This window comes from Ictidomys tridecemlineatus, chromosome 11 (genome assembly GCF_052094955.1).
Source record: "Ictidomys tridecemlineatus isolate mIctTri1 chromosome 11, mIctTri1.hap1, whole genome shotgun sequence".
NCBI lineage: Eukaryota > Metazoa > Chordata > Mammalia > Rodentia > Sciuridae > Ictidomys > Ictidomys tridecemlineatus.
Window position 1 is genome coordinate 61,925,865 of NC_135487.1, and position 24,367 is coordinate 61,950,231.

The window sequence follows — 24,367 nt, forward strand, 5'->3', positions numbered from 1 at the left end:
ATTTTTGTGGAAGGCATGTACTTATCTGGGTGCTTGCTATTAGTTCAGCTCTATGCCAGAAATACAAAGGTGAAAAGACAGCCCCCCCGGAGTTGGGTTTAAAAAGACAAGCGACATGACAAACTAGTGCAAGGTTTCCTAAATGCCTAGAAAAATGTCTTCTGTTCTCAAATAACTTTGGGAAATGTATTTTGTAAATTCACACACATCAAAGACGAATTAAAAGTTAAAAAATCTAAGAATCTTGGTGTTTATCATTTCCCACATTTGTTTAACTAGGGAACTTTCCATTTCTCCCCTGCATAACACTCTTTAGGCCAATATTTTGAGGCCTATAATTTTTTAAACTATTGATTAAAAAAAACACAACTCTTTATCAATTGTTTTATTGTATAATAAAAGTTCCCTATTTATGATACTTTTTAATGTTCCAATTAGTAAAGGCTTCTCTTTAACTCATTTAGAACAGCTGTGCCAGGTAGTTTCCGTTTGATTCACGTCCTCTGCTGATCTTTGAACTGTTTGTTCATTTCACCATCCAACTTTGGGCAGGTCTTCTGCTTAACTGTGCCTCAGTTTCTTCATATGAGTAGAGGGCAAGTGGACCAGAGCAGTGGTGTCCAAAGCTTGTTGTAGCTCAAAATCACCTGGTCATCCTTTTAAAGAACATAAGTTTCTGGGCCTTACCCTTACAGCTTTGAACAAAGGTCTGAGAATGTTCTAATTAAAAAATACATATATACATATATACACACAGACAGACAGACACACAAACACACACACACACACACACATATATATATATTATATTTATTTTTTTATTTATAAGTGGACACAATATCTTCATTTTATTTTTATGTGGTGCTGAGGATCAAACTCAGTGCCTCACGCATGTGAGGCAAGCATTCTCCCTCTGAGCCACAACTCCAGCCCTATATTTATTTTTTAAATTTGTTCTTTTTAGTAGAGTCATGTATAAATATTTTGACTTATTTATACAAACATGGAGTATAAAAACTTCCCTGATAGCTTTGGGTAGCTGGCCTGTCACCCGTTTGTAGATGAAGTCCTTTGCAAGTGGGTGGAACATTGAAATCCTTGAAATGGTAGAGACCCTGGTGTAATTTAAGTGCTCATTTGGAGAGCACTTCATTCTTGTTAGAAAAGTGCTGGACAGAGAGCTTAAAACTGAAGTGCTAATAATAGTTTCTGTCAATTAGAGATAAATACTAAATGCATTTAAAGTGTTTTTGAACTCCATGAGGAATTTTAGAAAATATAATTCCATGCATGTAATTCAGTAAGGTACAGAAATATAAACTTGAGATTAAAGTGTTTAAGTATGTTAGCTGTATTTTTTGCTTTTCTGACATCAAATGTAATTCTTGAAAATTTGGCATGGTTGTATCACATAAGCTCTTTCGTTGTTGCTTCAAAGCTTTTGAACATAGGGAGGATAGTTGTAATTAGTTTCTTAAAGTCTATTTCTATTCCAACCTAGTTTCATCTCTTGACTCTGTCTTGGTATGAATTGCAACCTTCCTGTGAGAGCTTCCTCTTCCATCCATCTGTTGGTTCTCAGTTAATGAGAGTATCCATAATGTTTGACCAGTGTGACCACCAAGGAAAGCGATCTCCCTGCTTCTGTGTTTCATTCAATCACTGAAGCTACTACCAGAAATTACTCTCCATAGAACACAAAAGCAGAGCTGCATGGTAAATGACATTATTTTAATTTAAAAAATAATGATGTATGTGGTAAAAATTTTAAAAATGTGGGTCACCTAGAACCACAGTTCCCTCATCCTTTTCCACAGAAGTATTTGCTGTGGCTACTTTCTTTTCTGAATTTCTGAAATTCTTTTAAATGCATGTATGTGACAATATGTGCATATCTCTGGATATTACCTTCCCCTATGCTTTTATTTTAAATCCCAATTAGAAGCATGTTGTACATCTGTTCTGTACAGTTGGTAGTGGCAGAAGAGGAGTGGATCTAAGAAAGAGATGCTGAAGCATGAGAATGGCAGTTAATGGCAGCCTGCAGTGTACTGAGGGCCATTGGGGGGGTACTTTATTCAAGGAGAGCTGCTATTATGTCTTCAGTGGTGATGAGCTAAATTTTAATGGTTTCTAAGAAGCCCACGTGTCTCCTGGAGGAGTTTCCTGTACTACTACTTTTGCTTCCCTGTTTACCTGAGGATAAACTCCCATCACCTAGGGGTAACCAAAGGTATTCCTTGAAATGAAGTACTTAAGGAGAAGTAACTAATTAGCAAATTATTATGGTCCAGATGCTTGTTGAGATAGACAAAGAAGAGTGAAGTGAGGGTGGATGGCTCTGTCACTGCTTCTTTGGGATCCAAGAAACTCAGGAATTCTAGCTGTGCTCTTTGGAGTGTGCAGAGTGTTCTGAGGTTTTAGTGATAAAAATATGGAGCGGGAAGTTGAGCCTTGGATATGACTAATACCAAGGAGATTCTGTGGCTTCTCTGGGTATATAAAAGGCCAGAAGGGACCTTAGAGCTTGTCAGTGATAGAGTATTTGCTTTTAGAAACTCTATGACCCTCTGTTACTCGTAGCTAGGAGACTTAACAACTCAAGCATTCAGAAAATGTATTTGCTATGTGTATAAAAATCTCCCTGGAGAAAAATCAAAGCATAAAGTGATCTCTAAGGGATACACAGTATCGAAGTTGAGGAAATGTTAATTCTGTATGCTTTCTTGAAATGATTTACACATCTGTATATTGTGTTCATCTAGTGGTGGTTATAGGATTGGCATTAACCATATGCCTTTCATGATCAAGGGCAGAACCTAAACTTAACCTCTTGAAGCTGCTCTCATTTGACAATGGCCATGTGTTCTGGGTGTGGTTAGTTTTGGTGGCTGGTCATGATTTTCATTGTTTCTTCTCTCTTTCTGTATTCGTTGAATTTTCCCCTTCCTAGCTTAGTTTGTCCACCTCTATGTAGATCAAGTGGGGGATGGAAAACATATCTTGAGAATTAAGAAAAGAATTGTTGTTGGGCTGGGTATCTGGCTCAGTGCTTAAGCACTCCTGGGTTCAATCCCTGGTACCAAAGAGAGAGGGGGGTGGGTGGGAGGAGATGTTGTAATTGTTGTTGACTACTTCTATCACCCTTATGTATGCTATCTTATCAGAAATTAATTCTTAACAGAACCCCCAGAAATGACTAACATCCATAGATTAGACAACCGGAGCTCAGATTACAAGTAAATTACACAAGTCACAGTCCAGAGGGATGACTTTGACTTTAGGCCTGTCTGAATCCAAAATCCATGCTTTTTCCTTTACACAATTAAAAAAATTTTTTTTTAGTCATAGCTCTACACAATATTGTTTATTTATTTATTTATTTTTGTGGTGCTGAGGATTGAACCCAGCACCTCACATGTGCTAGGCAAGTGCTCTACCACTAAGCCACAACCCCAACCCTACACAGATATTCTTAATCATATGCCCAAAGTTCCCCTGTAGTGAGTTTTAAATGATAACACCTTTACTACCCTGAAATGAAAAGAATATTATCTATAAACATAATTTAAAACATGTTCCTTAACTCTAATATTAGAGAGAAATATACTTTCAATATACAAATATTTAGGAAAAATATCCTTGGAGACATAATGAAGTAGTCAAGTGCTTGTATCTATTTACAGTGAAAATTTTGGATTTAAAAAGAGTAAAATTAGGACAATATTCAACCAAATGTTAATGTTTCTTTTTCTTTACTTGTGACTTTTTGAAATAGGTATAAGTAACATTTGTTCATGTTCACAGAATTACCATAATGTAGCAACAATAGAAGCAGATTAATAAACATGTTTTATGTTAAAAATTCAATATCTTGAACAGCATTGCTGTCAGTGACTTGCTTTTCTGAATTGATGAGCAACTCTTGGTAAGTTCTGCACAAACCAGGTACAGTCTTTCCTTGAGTTACATGGTAATTGCAGTCCAGAAAAATAAAGAACAAAAATGAGTTAATTTGTAGCACAGAATTAGGGTCTAGGCTTAAATAATAATTTTCCTCACTCCCAGTATGAATGTCAGGTAGGACATTTGAAAATCATGTGGAATGCAAAAGAGCTTTTCACTTGGCCAGGCTTCTCAAGTATTGCAATTCATAAAGTATCTTTGGCCCCTTTCCAGTTTTCCCCAAATATAAACGATGTCACATAATCATACAACCAAAAAAGCCCTCACAAAATTTCAACCTGTTTCCTTAGAGATTAGTATCACTCCAGTCCCTCCTCTGCAACAGTGCTTTATCCTGGTTACCTGGGAGTAAGTAATTGCCTTACACTTGAAGACAGGAAATAGAACTCCTGTTGGTTTTATCCTTTTTTAGTTTTAGGATCAATTTTACAGGATTATAATTTGCAAGTGGAACACATGATTGTTTAAATTGGTGATGTGACAAGCTTTTGTAATGTTTTGAGGTGTCAGATGTTGCTATGGCTTTGGAGAGGCTTACAGAGTCTGGTGGCAGATGGACAGTCAGGGTGGCATGATAGAGGAGCACAGCCTTCGAGGTCATATGGGGAGGTGAGTTTCAGAGGAGGATGGCATGTCATGGATTTGACTCCTGGAGATGCCGCCATCTGGCCTCAATTTTCTTCCAGCTAAAATGTACAAAAACACCTGCATTATAGGATGTTGTGAGAATTAAATGAAATAGCATATTAGGTGTCCAGAACAATGGTTTAATAAATGCTAGTTCTCTTTCCCTCAAATAGAATGCTGGATGATACTAATATTTAAGTATTTTCTTTGCAATTTTTCTACTCTAGACCCACGCAGTTTTCATTTTCCCACCCTTTGCCTAAGCCCAGAAAACAAGGAAGACAATCTTAAAAGCATATCTCTGTATACAGTCCTCAAACTAATATGTCTCAGTGTGGAATTCTGTGTTGTAGTAACTATTCTGGACTCTTCTGGTGAGGGCTTCTTCAATAAAATTTAGTATAAACCTAGTCAACAAAGTTAAGAATCTCAGTTAAACCTGAAAAATTAAATAAGTAAGTAAATATTCCAGTTCATCCAGAATTGTTTTGTGTATTTGTTCATGTTTATTCCCCTAAGCCAAAAATGACTCTTTATATGTATTTCTTTGCATCATACTTCTAGGCATAGAGAGTACCTGTGACAGAATTTGTCTCAACATTTAGGGCTGATTTTCACTTTTCCCCACATTAAGTCTCCTAGAGTCTTGTTTATTGTGTGTAAGTCATGGGACATTGATATATTCTCCCAAGAAATGCAGGACTGGGGCATTTTTAGAAGGTGACTTTGGTACCAAGGGATAGAGGAAGAATTCAGCTACTGCCTTTCCTCAACACCAAGTCATATGATTTTCTACATCCTGCAATGGGAGCATGCTTATTTGATCAGTTTAATAGGAAATATAGTATAAATATGTGACCATATATATAATTTATATTCCAAGCCCAGACACTTCAGAGAATAAAAGGAATGGTATTTATAATTACTTTGGGATGACAGGGAAACTGGGGCTAGAAGTTATCCTACTTATAACCAATAAGTTATAACCAATAAAACCAATACATTTCTTGCCTACTAGAAAAGGAAAAAGAAGAAAAATATGAAGTGAGAAAGTTTTTCATACCTTTGTCAATTAGGCACCAATAATATATGAGCCTATTTCCTGGGCAGTGAGGGAGGTTTCAAGGCGTTTGGAAAGGGCAGTGCACATGGTCATAAAAATAGAAGCAGGTAGTAAGGGCTCGGTGTCAGTACCCAGCCTGGAGCCAGGGGACTGGTACTCCTCGTCCTGGCTGTGTTGTGGTGACACATTCCTGGGAGTTGAGGATGGAGCCCCGAGGTAGCCTGCCAACTTCTTTGGGAAGTCTCCTGATCCTGCCTGGTCACCCTGTCTGGTCGTCTCTCCCACTTCTCTAAGTTCTTTGCCTCCCTCAAAACCAGGAATCCCACAGCCTAGAGTGGCAGTAAAGTGGGCCAGCAGAGGGTGGGATCAGCTGTCTGGTGAGAGTGGGATCAGGGAGCTGGTAATAAACAACTCACAGCAAAGGACAGTCTTTCAGCCAGGGTCTGTGAGTATCTCTGAGCCTGTGACAGAGTTCTATTCTTGGCAGCTTCTTTTCACCTTTTCTTATTCTCTGTACCTATGGCTCTCTGGCCCCAGGGCCTCTGGTGGTTCAAAACCAAGTAACCTCAAGCCTAGAAGAATCCTCACACACAGTCCTGATGGAGGGAAACTTGTGCTTCAGTCCCACCAGCCTTACCCACAGGTTTACTCTCTGTGCTTTCCAACTTTCTAATGAACAGTTTGAGCCTAAGGTGATCAGTGAATTTGCCTCTACTCCCTGCCCCAGAGTTCTTTGTCACCTGTCATCTAGCAAATTCTGTAGTACCATTTCCTAGCGTCTCTCATGAATCCGCTTCACCCTGTGCCCTCTCCCTCTGATAGTTTCTCTAGTGACCTATTTTTCTTCCATAAAGTATTCATCTTTCTGTCAGAATTTCTGTTCTGGAGAACAGTAAGGAATAGACTGTCTTCCCCCATTGCTCATCTTTTTTTTTTTTCTTTTTTTGAACTGCTGGGGTTCAAACCCACAGTTCTACTGTTGAGCTGCACCCCAGCCCCCTGCCGCTCCATGTTGGCACCTGAATGGCTCATCATGCCTGCTTTCCAGTTTTCCATGATTCATTTGGGTGGTTTTTAAAAATCACATGCTCCTTAGGCATTTCATTATAAGGGTTTAAGTCAGCCTCCTGGGCTAATTGGAACACAGTGCAATATAAGCATTCTACCAAACAAATTAGAATGTTTTGTTAAGGATCTTTTTGAGATAAATGGCAATATTTTACAAACTGTCAGTGTATTTGTTTACCTAACTGAAAAAGGTTATTTCACAAATCTCTTTACTGAAAATTATAATTTATCATATTCATTATTATTTTACAAAACACCCTACTGTTCTAGTCTCTCTGTTTAGGTTTTCTCCTCTCTTTAGTGTCAAACAGGCGAAAGCTTTTTAAAGAAGATAAATGGTCAGAAAGCTGGAAAATTTGAAACAGCAGCTGACAAGGGGGAATAGCAATGATTTATGATGTCTTTAAAACTGGCATGTAACCTTACAGCATTATTAGACTAGGATAAGCTCAGACATCTTTGACTGCAAGAATATTGTGGGAGAGGTGATATATATAGCTACACACATTTGATTTATCTTACTTACTTGTTGGTTTAGTGTCTGGGTCATGTCCACAAAGGAAGACTGAAACCTTTCTGTACTTTTAACCTTTTTTAATGTCTCAAGAATTGCTTTGCAATTTTGATTTTCTTGGATACATAGTTGTTTTGATTAGATTCCTGCAACCCCCTCCCCTGAAAAAAATATTTTTTTAGTTATTCTGGGAAGTCATTTAGTAGATTAAAAATATAAACTTGACTATGTCTTTCATTTGGGGGGTGGGTAGAATTCTTTTGTTATACTATTTTGGTCATTAAAAACACTAAAAAAAAAGTAGTTGTACTGGAGAAGAAAGAGTATGAAGAATGATTCACCTTTTATTTAAGGCTTACAACTGCTGACCTAGGGCAGCTAATTTAGAAGTGAATCATTTATAGAAAGTTCTACCCAGTTCGAGGCAGGGCTTTATACAATATCCTCATGAAGGTCTAAATAGAGCATACAGTATCATGTTTCTAAATATCTGTCTTGTTGCCAATTTTATATCTTTTCCAAGCTGTGAAAGTTGTTTCTAGATGACTGCAGCTATTGACAAGGTGAAGATAAAGGCATTGGATATATAAAATGATATGTATTTTAAAATAAATCTATAGAAATATAGTATATATATATTATATTGGAATAATAAGCATGAGAATTTAAATGTCTATGTTTATAATATAAAGAAATAAGTGTAACCAGTCAGTTTTAAAATTTTTTAACTGGAAGAAATATGTTAAAAATTTATTTACAGTGATTCAAATTAAACAGTAATATATTATTGTTGTTTTGATATTTGTGAAGCCATATAATATGTTTAACTTTTAGATTCCCTTTACATATATATATATATATATATATATATATATATATATATATATATATATATATATGTACCAGGGATTGAACCCAGAGGTGCTCAATTACTAAACTACATCCCCATCCCTGTTTATTTTTTGAGATAGGGTCTCACTAAATTGGTTAGGGCCTCACTAAGTTGCTGAGGCTGGTCTCAAACTTGAGATCCTCCTGCCTTAGTTTCCTGAGTTGCTGGGGTTATAGGTATGTACCACAGTGCCTGGTTACAAATAGCTTCTTTTGCAAGATGTCTTACTCTTTTTAGGTAGCAGGTGATTTATGAAATAAACACTTTATTTGACTCAATGTAGAGCATAAAACTATATAGTCTCTGCCTTCCAGGAGTTTTAAATTCAAAACTGAGTTTATATTTGCATTGCAGCTAGTGTCATGGTTTAGAAAAAGTCCCTAACCCTGGATTCTAGTTTTGAGTGCCATTAACTAGCTAGGTGAACTTAGACAGATCTCTTAATGGGTTCGAGTTGATTTTCTTGTCTGCATAGGGCATAGGGATACTTTCTTTCATGCCTGACTCATAAGAATTAGTTGAGTTAGGCATTAGAAAGTAACAAGTGTCCTGGATGATGATCCTTAGATGTCAGAAAAGCACTTCAGGGAAAAGAGCTTAAATTTGGACCATCAGTGTTGAAGTTCCACTTGCATTATGTGACCCTACAAAACCATTTTCTCTAAGCCATTATGAGCTGTAAAAAATAGGTAGGACTGGATATATAGCTCAGTGGTAGAGTATGTGGTTATCATTCATGTGTGAAATCTGTGTTCAATCTACCCAGCACACACACAAAAAAAAATTGTTCAAAGGTTGACCAGCCTTTATCTGAAATGCTTGGAACCAGAAGTGTTTTAGATTCCAGAATTCCATTTTTGTTTTTTGCATTTTGGAATATTTCCATATGCATAATAAAATAGTTGGAGGTTGGGACCCAGGTCTACGCACAAAATTCTTTTATATTTCATATACTCTGTATACACATAGACTGATGGTATTTCATACAGTTTTATGCAATTTTAAATATTTTTGTGAATGAAACTAAGTTTGTGTTGTGGAGTATTTCACCTTTGGCACCATGTTGGTACAACAAGAATTTTTGGATTTTCAAATATTTTGGATTTTGCATTTCAGTCTAGGGATGTTCTGTGACCTAGAACTGTAAGGTAAAATGAAGTAAATGTGCAAGTAGCTGACTGCACACAAGTAATCATCGTTTCTTGTACTTTAATAATTAATATTCTTTTTATCCTTGCAGAACTTCATCTCCCCATTTTTTGCTTTCATAGTAGTTTAGTGGAAGTGGGAACCAGTATTCAAAATGCAGTCTGTGAATATAATTGAAAAAGTTTGAGTTATAAAAGTTCCTTTATACAACACCTTTACCAAATATTTTGGTGTTGTGTAGTTTTTGGAAATATTTGAGTAATATAGTTCTTTACATGTGACATGGCTAGGGATGATCTTGTCTCTTCAAGTTCTCAAGGTAAGTGAGGAATCTTCCCCACACCCAATAATTATTTCATTCTTAAATTAAAGTTGGTTTTAATTTCTACTGTTTTAAGGGCAATTACCTAGTTGGAGGAAAATAACATTTTTTTCTCTTTGAGAAAGCATTTTTGAGGCTTAAATAATAAGAACAGCCCAGATAAAACCTTAGTCATTAACAAAGGAAACATAACCCAAGTGTTTTTTTTTTTTTATATGTAAAGATGTGATAATAGCTCCTGAGGAAAGTAAGTTCTAGTTAATATTATACTAGGCTTATTATTATGTAGTTTCTTTATTTTCTATGATGATTTTGACTGATATTTGTATAAAGCTTATTTGAGATAAAGTGTACAAAGGAAACTTCCTGGGAAGATTGAGATAAATGAAAGTCATCATATAAAAATGTTTACTAATGGGCTAGGGTTGTACCCAGTGGTAGAGCTCTTGCCTAGCATGTGCGAAGCTGTTGGTTCGATCCTTAGCACCACATAAAAATAAAGTAAAGGTATTATGTCCAACTACAACTAAAAAAAAAATGTTTACTAGTACTGCCACTTTAGGCAGTTGTAAGGTAACTGTCCTGGTTACTTGTATTTATTTATTAAATATATTTTTAGTTGTAGATTGACACAATACCTTTTATTTATTTATTTATTTTCATGTGGTGCTGAGGATTAAACCCAGTGCCTCACACGTGCCAGGCAGTGCTCTACTGCAGAGCCACAAGCCTAGCCCTAGTTACTTGTATTTAAAATCACATCCACGATTAACATTAATTCTAGCTGCACAAGCTCATTTTTTTTTTTTTGCAGATATCTTTGGAAGATGTAGATTATTTAGCCAGCTCAGTTCCTGTTTAAGGAAAACATTAAACAAAAGAAATTTGAAAATGGACTTCCTGGAGTTTCAAAAATGATTTTGAGCCAGGAGTGGTGGTGCACACCTGTAATTCCAGTGGCTATTGAGGCTGAGGCAGGAGGATCACAGGTTTGAAGTCAGCCTCAGCAGCTTAGGGAGGCCCTAAGCAACTTAGCCAGACCTTGTCTAAAAAAAAAAAAAATGCTGTCACTGGGAATGTGCATCAACATCCCTGAATTCAATTCCCAGTACCAAAAAGAGAAAATACTGTCCATGAGTTGTCTTTCAACAAAAAAGTTGAAGGAGGGCTGGGCCTCTAGCACAGTGGCAGAGTGCTTGCCTAGCATGTGTGAGGCACCGCGTTTGATCCTCAGCACCACACAAAAATAAAACAAATAAAATAAAGGCATGCTGTCCATCTAAAACTATAAGAAAAAAAAGTTGAAGGATAATAGGTAATACAGTTTATGGGTAAAAATGGAATTTATCCTAGTTATGATATTAAAAAAGGAGAAACTGTAATATCTTCAGCAAAAGTCATGCAATTTAAGCTCTCAAGCATATTATTATTCAGGAAGCAGGTGCTTATTATAGGAATAATGATAAAAACTTTCAGAGTTTATAAAATACTTTATATATATAGCTTTTATTGAATTTTTGTAACAATTCTGTGATGTAGCCCAAGCTTTACTAATGTCATTATTTACATGTGGATCCAGGAGGCCAAAAAACGTGTAACATACAGAATTGGGACTAGACCCAGCATCCTACCTCTTAATCCATCATTTTTGTCTCTTGCCTTTCCTTTTATATTTTTTCCCTTTATCAATCATTATAAGGACAAGATAATTCCTAAGAGATTGATTTATTTTACTGATATTTAAAGTAAGGGGGAGGAACTGACTGTTAGAGGATATAGAATAAGACTATGAGTAGAATATGAGGTACTATAGATACCATAGTACCTCAGTGCATTAAAAGAAACACAATTTACCATGCGCTTTACAAATTTTTTTTAAAGGATAAAATGAGATAAATGGAACTTTTAAATTGTGAAAAATTCTAAAGATACAAGGAATTATTATCCTATCAGGAATCTTTTAGTTGATAGCAACAGAAAATCCCACCTAGAAAAGCTTAGTGAAATAATTGGCTTATGTGACTGAATATTCTGCGATAAGCCTATACATCAGATGGTATGTTTTCGGCTGAAAGTAACAGAAAACTACCTACTCAACTGGCTAAAACAAGATAGTTTATTAGTTTGCATAAAAGAAAGTGAGTCATCAAGGATCTAGGCCTATTCCATTTCTTTGGTTTTCCATTTTTGGCTTTGGTTTCTTTCTCAGCTAACAATAAGATGGTGATGCCTCAATGGTAGTGAAAGTTTCTAGACCACTTCCAGATAAGGCAATATGGGGGGGGGGAGGGGTTGTCTCCTTTTTCTTTATATCTTAAGAGCAAAAGAACTTTCCAGAAGCTTTCTGGAGTCCTCTTCTCATGGCTTATGGGCTAGTATTGAGACATACATCTGTCTATTGCTAAATCACTACTTAGACTAGCTAAAGTTTATGCCTGGACCAGGGGATGTGAATCCTTTTCCTCCTAAGATCATGGGAGGTATATATACTGAGGGTTGTGTTACTATGGAAAAGAGTGGAACGCTGATTGTATTTAGGTATGATGGGAATCCAGAGGCTTTGTCCTCTCTGTCAGCTTTATCTCAGGCTCACTCCTCTGTAGTTTGTGAGCTGGAGTTGGGGAAGTGGAGGGAGCAGGGATGGAGAGGCATGGGAGGTGTGCCACCTTTTAATAGCCTCTGTGGAAAACAAAAGATTCTTTCTCCAGAAACCCCAACAAATTTTTTCTTGAATCTTCTTGGACTAAATTGGATTATGACTTAATCAAGCCATTAAATGTATTAAGTTTAATCATGACTCAATCTCAATGGAATTAAGGGTGGGGTCACTCCCACTCAAACTTCCCTGTGGCTTAAATGGAGAAGTTGCCAGAGGAAAATCAAGTGGAAGGGGGAATGATTTTGTAGATATTGGTAACCAGTATAGTAATGACAATTCAAGGCCCTCCATCTTGTAACCCCAAGGGCAATAGCTTTCTAAATTTATTAATCTCTCTCTATATATATACATAAGAGAGTGATAGGCATGTGAAAGACAATAAGATAAAAATCCATGTCAACTAAAAGTTTACAAATTAGCATGTGGTAGCCCTATAAGAGTAGTATAAAATCTAATAGGTATGTAGAAGATGAAGAAAGAACATTATTCTAGGATAGTAGTGGATAGAATTAGTTTAGGCTTCATTGGGTGGGGAAGGTGTTGACAGACATATAGAAGTTGGGTTCAAGGTATGGCATTTTTGCCTGAGAAAATGATATGATCAGATATAAAGAAATGGGAAAACACAAAGTATAATATTGATAAAGACATGCAATTTTACAACTGATCTGTCTATATATGGTTAATGAATACTTTGTGGCTTGCTAGTTTAAATTGAGAAAAGACATAAGAGTAAATACATACCAGATCTTAAAAGCCTAATACAGGGGCTAAAGTTGTGGCTCAGTGTAGAGCACTTTCCTTGCAAGTGTGAGGCACTGGGTTCAATCCTATCACTACAAAAAATAAATAAATAAATAAATAAATAAAGGCACTGAGTCTTTATACAACTAAAAAAAAGCCTAATACAAAAATGTAAACTATATTTATATGTTTAAATTATAATATTTTGGTTATGTTGGGTTATATAATTAAACTATAAATTAAATTAATTTCACTTATTTCTATTTACTTTGTTGTTCTTTATTTAAAAAAAAAATTTTATGGACCTTTATTTTTTTTATTTATATATGGTGCTGAGAATTGGACCCAGTGCCTCACATGTGCAAGGCAAGTGTTTCACCACTGAGCCATAACCCCAGCTCTTTTTCTTTATTTTTAAAATTCTTCTTAATACTATTTTAAAAATTTTGAGACAGTATCTTGCTAAGTCACTGAGGGTCTTGTTAAATTACCGAGGCTGGCCTTGAACTTGAGATCTTCTTGCCTCAGCCTTCCAAGTCACTGGGATGACAGGTGTGTGCTACCACACCTGACTTTACTTTTTTAATGGGGCTATTAGAAAATGTAAAATTATGTGGCTAACATTATAATACTTTTGGGAAATACCACTCTAAAAAATGAAAAATCATGAAAAAGAATCCATTTTTCTTATGAAAATAGGCAATGATGATGGTAAAGCACCTAATACAAATACCCCAGAATGTGTTGAGGATTTCATGAAAAACGTAGAAGTTATTTATTATAGGTAATGGATCAGTCGTTTTCTTTATATTGCATGATACCTTGTCATGCATTTGCTTTCCTAATCTTTTTGAATTTAATTTATTTCCCAGAGTGCAAAAGATAAAAGGTATTGCATTTACTGCCTTTTATCTAACATATTTTTATTTTGGAAGCACACATTTCCTAGAGGAATGTTTTTACAACATTACCAACTCACTGTTTTTTTTTTCTTTTCTATCGTGTTTCCTTCAGTTTTACTTATCTATCTATCTATTTATCTATCTATCTATTTATTTATTTTTGGTGTTGGAGATTGAGCCCAGGGCCTCATGCATGCTAAGTAGGAGCTCTACCACTGAGCTACACCCCCAGCCCTTATGCTTCTTTTCAACAGTAAACGTTGACTCTTGTGTGTTAATTGGATAAAGTCACAATTTTCTCATCCACAAAATGAGGATAATAAAATCTAGCATGCAGGTGTGTCATGTTAGATGAGGTAAGTGAATATGCTATGTTAGACATTGTAGGAGAGAGAAGAATGACTAAGATCCCCCTCAGCAGAGTGAGAGTGACAAATACATGTGTTAAACTGAGTGGACTTCAGAGAAGGTGACTCAGTCACTCCAAGGAGGCACTAGATTTTATATTATATGAGCAAAATGGAAAGAGTGATTATTAGGTTTAGACTCCACCTGGGCAGTCACATAGGGGTGGAGTGGGTTGGTCAGGCAGGCATTTTAGATTTTGAATACAGTAACTATATGAGAGTTTAGGAAAATTCATGGTATGTATTTTAGGTTCCTTTTGGTTTAAATATTTATGGATTTTATTATATTACATTTGGCTCTTTATTGCCTTACTGTACCTCAGTGGACCGTCTACCAGCCTGGGAATTCCTCCTGTATAGGGATTATGATATTCATCTGTGTCCAGCACAGAACTTTGCAAAAAACAGGTGTTAAATGGGTATTTAATGAGTAGATGAATGACTAAAAACTGTGAAGCCTTTAAAAGATGATGTAGCGATATATTTTTTAGTTCAAAATACAGTATCTATGACGATGGTTTGAATTACTTTTCTTCTTCTTTTTTTTTTTTTTTTGGTACTGGGGAATGAATCCAAGGGTGCTTTACCACTGAGTTACATCCTTGGTTCCTTTAATTTTTTATTTTGAGACGGAGACTCGCAAAATTGCCGAGGCTGGCCTTGAACTTGTTATCCTCCTGCTTTAGTCTCCCAAATTGCTGGGACCATTGTGTACCACTGTGCCTGGCAAATCCAGTTTTTTTTTTTGTTGTTGTTGTTTTGGTGCTGGGGATTGAACCCAGGCCTCATGCATGCAAGGCAGGTGTCTGCTGCTGAGGTGTATTCCCAGCCCTGTGTTTGAGTTTCTAGACTTTTGTCACAAACTTAGAGATATCTCGGCTGAAAGATGTGCATATATAGAGAGTGAGTGGTAGATTCTTATTCTCATGTGATGAACTGCTGATCAGAAGTCTTGGAGCTTTAGTTACCTGCTGCTCAAGGAGGGCTTTTACTTCACCTCCTAGTGGCCATCACATTTCTGTGAGTTTTCAATACAACTTCCCTTTGATCTCTGTTCAGTGAAGGATATAGCTGGCTCTACTTCTTTTATTAAAAAAAAAAAAAAAAAAAAAAAAAGAAGAAGCCTGCCTGCCAACTCTGGCTGTTTGGAAAGGAGTGTTATTCTGCAGGGGAGGAAGCATAATGGCAAAGGGTTCTATCTACAGGAAATCCAATGTTTGCTCTGCAGAGAGACATGTGATAAATTGAAAGAAAGGAAGTGGCTTAGTAACTAGAAGGTCAGTTTGTGTGAGATTTCCTTTTTTGGATTTCCTCCTATCCTGTTTATATTATCATTATGTTTTAATCTTTTATTTCCTATTTAACTGTGAAGTTGCTTTCATGTTAGGGGTGTTTGAGATATGCTTTGAATATGATTGACAGATTCACTGAAAAAAAGCAAAAGGAGAGAACTGTTTGTTATTTCTTCTCACTTCCCACGATTTTGAGAAAGGAGTTCAGAAAAGCTGTGAATAATCCTTTTCCCCTCCAACCACTTAAATTGGTTTTTGTCAATGGACTGATTGTCATTGATTTTACAATTACAAAAAGAAGCCATTCTTGGCTTACCTTACTTTTTACTCGCTGGGAATATTACAGTTTTTACAGTAGAGGATATAGTAAAAACCTATTGGGCACAAGGCTGAATGTATTTTACCCATTCTAGGAACACAGAGAGTTAAATGAAAGGTTCTGGAAAGACCAGGGTGTAAAAAGGAAAGGGTGGGTCATTAGTTTTTCCCTTAGGCATTCACTGTTGTATGTGCAGGGGTCTTTTTCTTGCCTAATTCCTTTGTTGACCTTGTAAACTTTTAATTGTGTAGCAGAGAAAGCTTTGTTTTATGAAGCTCTTCTAAATTAGGCACAATTATTACTATTATGTTTTGGGTATGGGGGATTGAACCCAGCACACTTTTACTACTGAGCTATATCCCTATCCTTTTTATTTGTTTATTTTTTTCTATTTTGAGAAAGGATCTTGCTAAATTGCCAAGGCTGGACTCAAACTTGAGATCCTCCTCTTGCCTCAGCTGCCTAAATTGCTGGAATGCCTGGCTAAATGCCACCACGCCTGGCTAAATCAGACACATTTTGACATGGCCTAAAAAGCCATTTGATACATAGTAATTGCCCCCTGATTTTGAACTTCATGAGGATTATGGAGGTGTTAAGGCTCAGTGTTCTGGTGAGAACTAGGAATGGTGCAAAACTCAGGGATACAGGGGGAGTTGAGAGTTGAGGGCTGGAGGGAGGCTTTGGGATGAAGGTGCTGATCTGGGTGTGGTCTTGTAACAGTGGGCCACTTTATTATCTGAATATAGTCCTTGTTGCTCTGCCACTTCTTATTTTTAAGACGTGTTTCTTTCTCTTCCTCTCACCCTCCCTGTTCCTAATCACCCCCTCATCCTAATCTCAGGGGAAACAGAATTATCATTTCTCTCTATCAAGGGAAGGGTTATCTGTCCTTGAGCACACACCCATCACAGGAACAAAGTAATTCACGCTTGAGGATGGCACCAGAAGATATAAGAAATGACTGTCTTTAAATGAACAAGTGAATTACAACTCTAGACAGAAAATGTAGCCTTTGAATCATCTTTTAAAAACAAGTCTGTTCCCGATGATGGGAAGAATCACAGCCTCTAGGACAGGAGTCCCCTGATTTTCTCCTTTGCTCTCAAAGCAGTACAACTTCTTTTTTCTTTTTCAAAACCTTGTCTTCATTATTGGGTTGGCATGGGGATGAGGACTGAGCTTTTGCTAACAGTGACACATTAAACCAGTGACAAATTCTCAGCCTTTCCTCTCCTATAATTTTGTATTTGGACCCCCAAATTGCCCAGATTATGGTTAACAAACTTAAAAGTGGCGCTGCATATTTTAGTAAAATAAGTCATATTTCTGAAGGAAAATGAAGTCCAGTAGAGATTTGCCAAACATAAGGAGTTTCTTTAAAGTGTTCACGCAATTTTCTGTTAAGCTACTTTTTTGGTTACCTTTTTACTATCCTGCGAATTTGGATAAATTGCTTTACTCCTCCAAACTTCAGTCCTCCTTTTTAAAGTTAAGGGATTGGATTTTTCAGTCTTTAAGTTTTAGTTTAGCCCTAAAACATTTCTACTTTTTTACACCTCATTCACTAATGATTTTTTTTTTTTTTTTTTAGTACTGGGGGTTGAACCCAGTGACATGTTGCCACTTAGCTTCATCTCCAGCTTTTTTTATTTTTTATTTTGAGACAGAGTGTTATTAAGTTGCTTATGGCCTCACTGAGTTGCTGAGGCTGGTTTTGAACTTGGAATCCTTCTGACTCAGCCTTCCGAGTTGCTGGGATTACTATGCCCAGCCATGAATTTTTTTTTTTTTTTTTTAGCATTGTAATGCAAGATAAATAAAAAATTTCTTTTTTTAAAATATATGTACCAGTTTTCACATGTGGTTTTGCCTGTATTTTCATTGCCATGTGTGTAACATGCAGAGTATGCATTATGCAGATCTTTGGGAATATAGTCTTTTCAACCTTGTAAGTAGCAGATCTTATAGTTGAAGACACTTTGAAGGTGAAGAGTCTCACCTCGAATCCTTGGCTTTGACAAGTACTGACTTTGTGACTTTAGGCAACCTAGCTTTCTAAGCCTTAATTTCCTGTTTGTGATATGGAAATAACATGGTACTTTATAAAGCTACTGTCAGGCCTATGGGAAACGGTACATGTTACCTAATATCTTTATATGAAAATGAGTTTCCGATTTTGTCCAGCCAATATACAAACATGTTTTATGTGTGGACTTAGACATCATAAATTTAGGACTATTTCACTCAATGTTTATCAAATAAGTTGATGACCAGAACATTTTTCTAATAGAAACTAACTTAATATATTTCTTTCTCTTTGTAGATCTTATATTGTACTTTAAACACACCTAAAATTGACATGGAAAAACTCCTTGGAGGGCAATTAGGTCTTGAAGATTTTATATTTGCCCATGTGAAAGGACTAAAAAAAGAAGTGAATATATATAAATCTGAGGATTCACTTGGACTCACCATTACAGATAATGGTGTTGGCTATGCTTTTATCAAGGTAAGTTAAAAAGCAAACCAAAACAGTGTGACCTAATTGAAGTTAACATTTCAGAAAAATCTACCAGGTCAATGACAGTTAGAAATGATCTTCAGAGTGAGCGGCAGCTCAGCAGGCATGCATGAACTGGTAACGTTAGTTTTACTTTCATTTAAAAAAAAGTTCAAAGACATCATTTTTTGTTTACCCTTTCTTTGAATTTCTTCCCTTTGGTTTAAACTTCCTCTAGAATATAAAACTTACTGAAAAAGAAAGACTGTTCCTGGTGCCTATTCATTATCCATGTAAGTTTTTCCAGGTTTGTAGCTCTAAAATCAGATGACATCCATGCTGACATCCAGTGATGAGGGTTACTTTTAACTGCACAGATTTTCAGATATCTTACTTACTTCTTTAAAATTGCTCTTCAAAATTACACAAAAGGTATAATTTCTCTGTTTAAATACAAAGTAATATAGAGAGACAAAGGCAAGAGAAAGAAGTTTGAAATGGTACAAAATTTTTACGAACTCGGGAGTAGTGAAAAGGTAGATGCCTCTTTAAAATAGTTCTGTTGTAATGAGGACAGTTGTCACCTGACATCTGTGGGGAGATTGGTTCCAGGATCCTCTGGGGATGCTGAAATCTTCAGATGCTTACATCTTGCATATGGTATTTGCATATAACCTATGGACATCCTCCTACATACTTTCAATCATCTGTAGATTACTTATAATTCTTATAAAATTAAATGTTATGTAAATTGTTGTTGTATTGTTTGGGGAAAAAAATCTGTACTTGGTCAAGACAGAAGCAATTTTTTTTTTTCTTTTGAAATGGTTTCTTGCTATGTTGCCCAGTCTAGCTATGAAATTCTGGGATCAGGTGACCCTCCTATCTTGGAGTTACAATTAATTGTAATAATAACAGCTGACTTATATCAAATGCTTACCATGTAATAGGCACTTGGCATACATTTTTTTATTTAATTATCACAACAATTCTATTTGTTGATATTATGTTTTTTATTTACTTTTATGTTGAGGTGTAAGAACTTTTTTCTTTTTCTTTCTTTCTTTTTTTTTTTTTTTGGTACCAGTAGTTATAGTACCAGTAGTTACATATAAATGTAATACAGGATTGAAGCCTGGGGCACTTAACTACTGAGTCACATCCCCAGCCTTTTTTATTTTTTATTTTGAGACAGGATCTCGATAAGTTGCTTAGGGCCTTGCTAAATTTCTGAGGCTGGCCTTGAACTTGCAATCCTTTGGCCTCAGCCTCCTGAGTTGCTGGGATGACAGCACCTGGCTGAGATGTAACAAATTTTTAATGTACAGCTTTAATGAATGTTTACATCATAACACTTGTGTACCTATCACACAGATCAATGGAAATTGTATTTCTACTGCTCTGAAGTCTTTCTGTGCTCCTTCTCAGTAAATACTGTCCTCTCCACCCCTTTGGGGAGAGTTGTAGCTACTCTTTTGACTTCTGTCACTATTTGCTTCTTGAAATTTATATACTCTATTTTTTCTGACTTCTTTTGTTCAACATGATGTCTGTGAGATTTGTCCACAGGAAGGTAATATTAGCAACTCTTATCTTGCAGATATAAAAATAGGATCAGGAAAGTTAAAGTAACTTGCCCAAAGTTGTACAGCTGGAAAAATTCAGGATATGAATCCCAAGAAGCCTCACAGTGGGCCTGGAATTTCTGTGCACTGAGCTAAGAATTAGTGGTAGGCTGCATGCAGCACAGCATGTTGCATGTCTTTATTTTGTCCAAACCTTGATTTGCTGATGCATTGTCATCATTAAAGAAATAGTCTTAGGAAAGTTATCTTCCTAACTAAATGGTGCTTCAACTACCCACTTGATAGAATGGCTATTTTTAGCTCTGCAAAAAGATATGACTGTGCTGAAGGTTGAGTGGGTGACCAAATGGAAAATCTGTGAGTTGGGAAAGTCATGTGGGATTATCCAAGGGAAGATCAGGACATGAGGCATATGCAGCAGTGACTTTCTAATGTCAGCAGAGAAGGGCTTGGAAGCTTTGCAAACGTGTGGATTTTTTAAATGTTAGTCTCTGACGTTTGTAGCTCGCATTTCTTTCTTTCTTTCTTTCTTTTTTTTTTTAATGCCTTGTCTAACATGTGCCTGCCTTAAAGTACTATCATTAACCCTGTGGAGACCAAGAACCTGGTAGCAAAGGAGAAAGTGGAACACAATCCAAATAGCAAACATGGAGTTCACTTTAAAAGAGAGATTCATATCATATTGTGTACTTAGTTTATAAAAATTTTAAAAATGGGATCATTTCAAACATACAAAAACAGCATAAACATATAAAGAACTCTTGTATATCATTTACCTAAATATCCAATTTCTACATTTGCTTTATTTTCTCTTATATACATTTGTGTGTGTGTGTGTGTGTGTGTGTGTGTTAGTATGTATATGTGTGTGTATATATGTACACATATATATGTATTACTTGGGATATATAATATGTATGTATGTCCCTTAGTACTTGGGGTATAATTACTAAGCACAAGGATATTCTTTATATCTAACTATAGTGCAATTATAAAATTTTAAAATCTAACATTTATATAATACTTTAAAACTAAGCTGTAGTGTGCCAAGGTCTCGGCTTGGCACCAGAATCACGAGCCACCACACAGCTTTGTAGGTTCAAACAGCAATTCTTTATTCCCGCTCTCACACCGCCTCCACACAGGTTCAGGGGCAAACACGTTCTGCCGTCTGCCCGCACCATTCACCTACTCCACGAGGCTATCTCCAAATCCCATTTCAATCTCAAGAGAACTCAACGGGAACAAGCAGCAGGAACACCCTAATCCCAGCAATAATCTTCAACCTCCAACTTCCCTAAAACCCATTATCTTAAACTGGCAACGCCTTAAACTCAAGGAGCCGGTTACTTCCTCAAACCTGATCAGCTCTAAACCCGGATCCGCCTTGGTCCTTGAGCAAGGTCACCTTATTAAAGCATGCATGCAATGTCCCATTGAATGTCCTCTAAGCAGCATGGGGTACGCTTGGCAAGGAAATTTCGATGCGTCATTCCTACTTGGTAATGACCCTCAGCAGTAGTGTACATTTTAGCTTCAACAGTTTTCCTAATAGTGTCCATTTCCCCTAGTACAGGTTTAATCTAGGGTCATGATTTTCATTTGTTATGTATTTTTAGTCTTTTAAAAAGTATTATAATTATTAACACAGTAATTGTACAAATTAGTGGGAATTACTGTGACATTCCATACACGTATATGTTAAACTCTGATAATGTCCTCCCCGCTTCTCCTACCCTACCCCAACTCCCTTCCTGGACTTTCATAGTCCTACTTTCAGGTCATCTATTTTTCATTTCTACATATGAGAGATAATGTGATATTTGTCTTTTTATGTGAGTATAGCTTATTTCACTTAATCATGATGTCTTCTAGTTCCACCCATTTTCCTGAAAGTGGCAGGATTTTATTTTTCTTTATGACTGAATATTACTCCATTGTGTCTGTGTATTTTTTTTTAATCTATTCATCTGTTGATGGGCACCTAGGCTAATTCCATCTTTTGGCCACTTTGAATTGTGCCACAATAGACATGGTGTGAAGTTATTTCTTTTGTATGCTGACTTGATTTCCTTTGGTTATATACCCAGGAGTGGGATAGCTATGTCATTATATTTTGATTAAGAGTGCATTGAGTTTGTAAATCACTTTTAGGTGGTATGGCCATTTTATCAATATTAATTTTCTCAATCCATGAACAAGGGAAATCTTTCCTGCTTCTAGTGTGTCCTTAATTTCTTTCTTCATTGTTTTGCATTTTCATTGTAAAGGTATTTCACATACTTGCTCAGGTTTTTTTTTTTTTTTTAAAAAGAGAGAATGAGAGAGAGGGGGACAGAGAGATTGAGAATTTTAATATTTATTTTTTTTAGTTCTCGGCGGGCACAACATCTTTGTTGGTATGTGGTGCTGAGGATCGAACCCGGGCCGCACGCATGCCAGGCGAGCGCGCTACCGCTTGAACCACATCCCTAGCCCACTTGCTTAGGTTTGTTCCTAGCTGTCTTATTTGTTTTCTGGCTATTGTGAATCAGATTGCTTTCCTGATTTCTTTCTCAGTGAATTCATTATTGGTATATAGAAAAGCTACTGATTTTTATATATTGATTTTGAATCCTGGTACTTACATGTGTTTACCAGCTCTAATAGTCTTTTGATGGAATCTTTAGGATTTTCTATGTACTGAGTCATGTCTGTAAACAGGGGTTATTTGACTTCCTCCTTTCCAGTTTGTATGCCTTTTATTTCTTTCTATTGCCTGATTTCTCTGGTTAGCACTTCTAATACTATACTGAATAGGAGTGATGAGAGTGGACAACCTTGTCTTATTTCTGATGTCTTAGGGGAAATACTTTGTTTTTTTCCCAGGGTATGGTTTGAATCTGAAATGTCCCCCAGAGTTTCCTGTTGAAAGCATGATCCCCAACATCAGGACTCAGAGATGAGGCTTTTAGGCAAAGATTGGATCATGAGGATTGTAACCTCATCAGTGGATTAATCCATTTGATGGATTATCCATTAATAGCTGAATATATAATAAATATTAATTGATTGACAGCTGACTAAAAGGAAGTTGGACCTAGTTGGAGGAAGTATGTCACTGATGCTTGCTGGGGTTTATCTTTTCTTTCACTCCTTCCTTTCTTTCTCTCCCCTTTTTGGTTGCCACAAGCTGAGCAACTTTTGTCCAGTGTGACCTTTGACTATAATACTGTTACTCACTTTGGGCCCAAAGCAGTGGAGCCAGCCAATCACAGACTGAAATCTCTGAAGCCATAAGCAAAAAAAAAAAAAAAAAAAAAAAAAAAAATCTTTCTCTAATTTTTTTTTTCAGGTATCATTAGCAACACAAACTGACTAACATACCCATTCAGTAGGATCTTGAGTATATATGTGCCAAGGCCAATGTCTCGGCTTGGCACCAGAATCACGAGGCACTCACAGCTTTGTAGGTTCAAACAGCAATTCTTTATTCCCGCTCTCACACCGCCTCCACACAGGTCCAGGGGCAAACACGTTCTGCCGTCTCCCGCACCAACCACCTACTCCACGAGGCTATCTCCAAATCCCATTTTAATCTCACGAGAACTCAACGGGAACAAGCAGCAGGAACACCCTAATCCCAGCAATAATCTTCAACTTCCAACTTCCCTAAAACCCATTATCTTAAACTGGCAACGCCTTAAACTCAAGGAGCCGGTTACTTCCTCAAACCTGATCAGCTCTAAACCCGGATCCGCCTTGGTCCTTGAGCAAGGTCACCTTATTAAAGCATGCATGCAATGTTCCATCAAATGTCCTCTAAGCAGCATGGGGTACGCTTGGCAAGGAAATTTCGATGCGTCATTCCTACTTGGTAATGGCCCTCAGCATCTCCCCCCTTCTGATTAATTAAACAACAAGCAATGCGGCTTAGGACCGTGCCTGGTAGGTTGTCCAATTCAACATATGGTTCTTACCCGTCATCGGATGAACTGACCTCTAGGCGTCAGTCCCCTGTCTTAGGTTGAATCCACTGCAATCAGATCAACCCGTCGCTGACTACCGGTCCAGCATTCAGCCATGCTTGTGGATAGGCCTAAGCACCAGTGGGGGGGTGAGGTTCTTGCCTCACCTCTGTTGGCCCCCAAATTTAACCTTGGTGCCAGTGGGGGGGTGAGGTTCTTGCCTCACCTCTGTTGGCCCCCAAATTTTAGACCATCACTAGTAGAAGGGAGGAAGATACAGAAATGCCACGACACCAAGCCAATTGACGGCTCCTTTGGAAAAATTGCATCACTGGTGACACCATCAGCAAAGATGTCAGCATTACCACAATTAACATGGGGTGCGCTGGCAAGGAAATTGCATCACT

The 24,367-nt window shown here is 36.9% G+C and overlaps 1 protein-coding gene across 3 annotated transcripts in view; it reads left to right on the top strand.

Annotated features, from left to right (window-relative positions):
• Positions 1-24,367, top strand: part of Gipc2 (GIPC PDZ domain containing family member 2) — a 94,313-nt gene that overhangs the window by 15,070 nt on the left and 54,876 nt on the right. For 2 of the 3 annotated variants that reach the window (XM_040288909.2, XM_005330706.5), the window contains exon 2: positions 18,251-18,436. The exons of the other annotated variant lie outside the window; for it this stretch is intronic. In XM_040288909.2, coding sequence (XP_040144843.2) covers positions 18,251-18,436 — 186 coding nt within the window. The remainder of the gene's footprint in view (positions 1-18,250; positions 18,437-24,367) is intronic. 3 annotated transcript variants of the gene reach the window in all.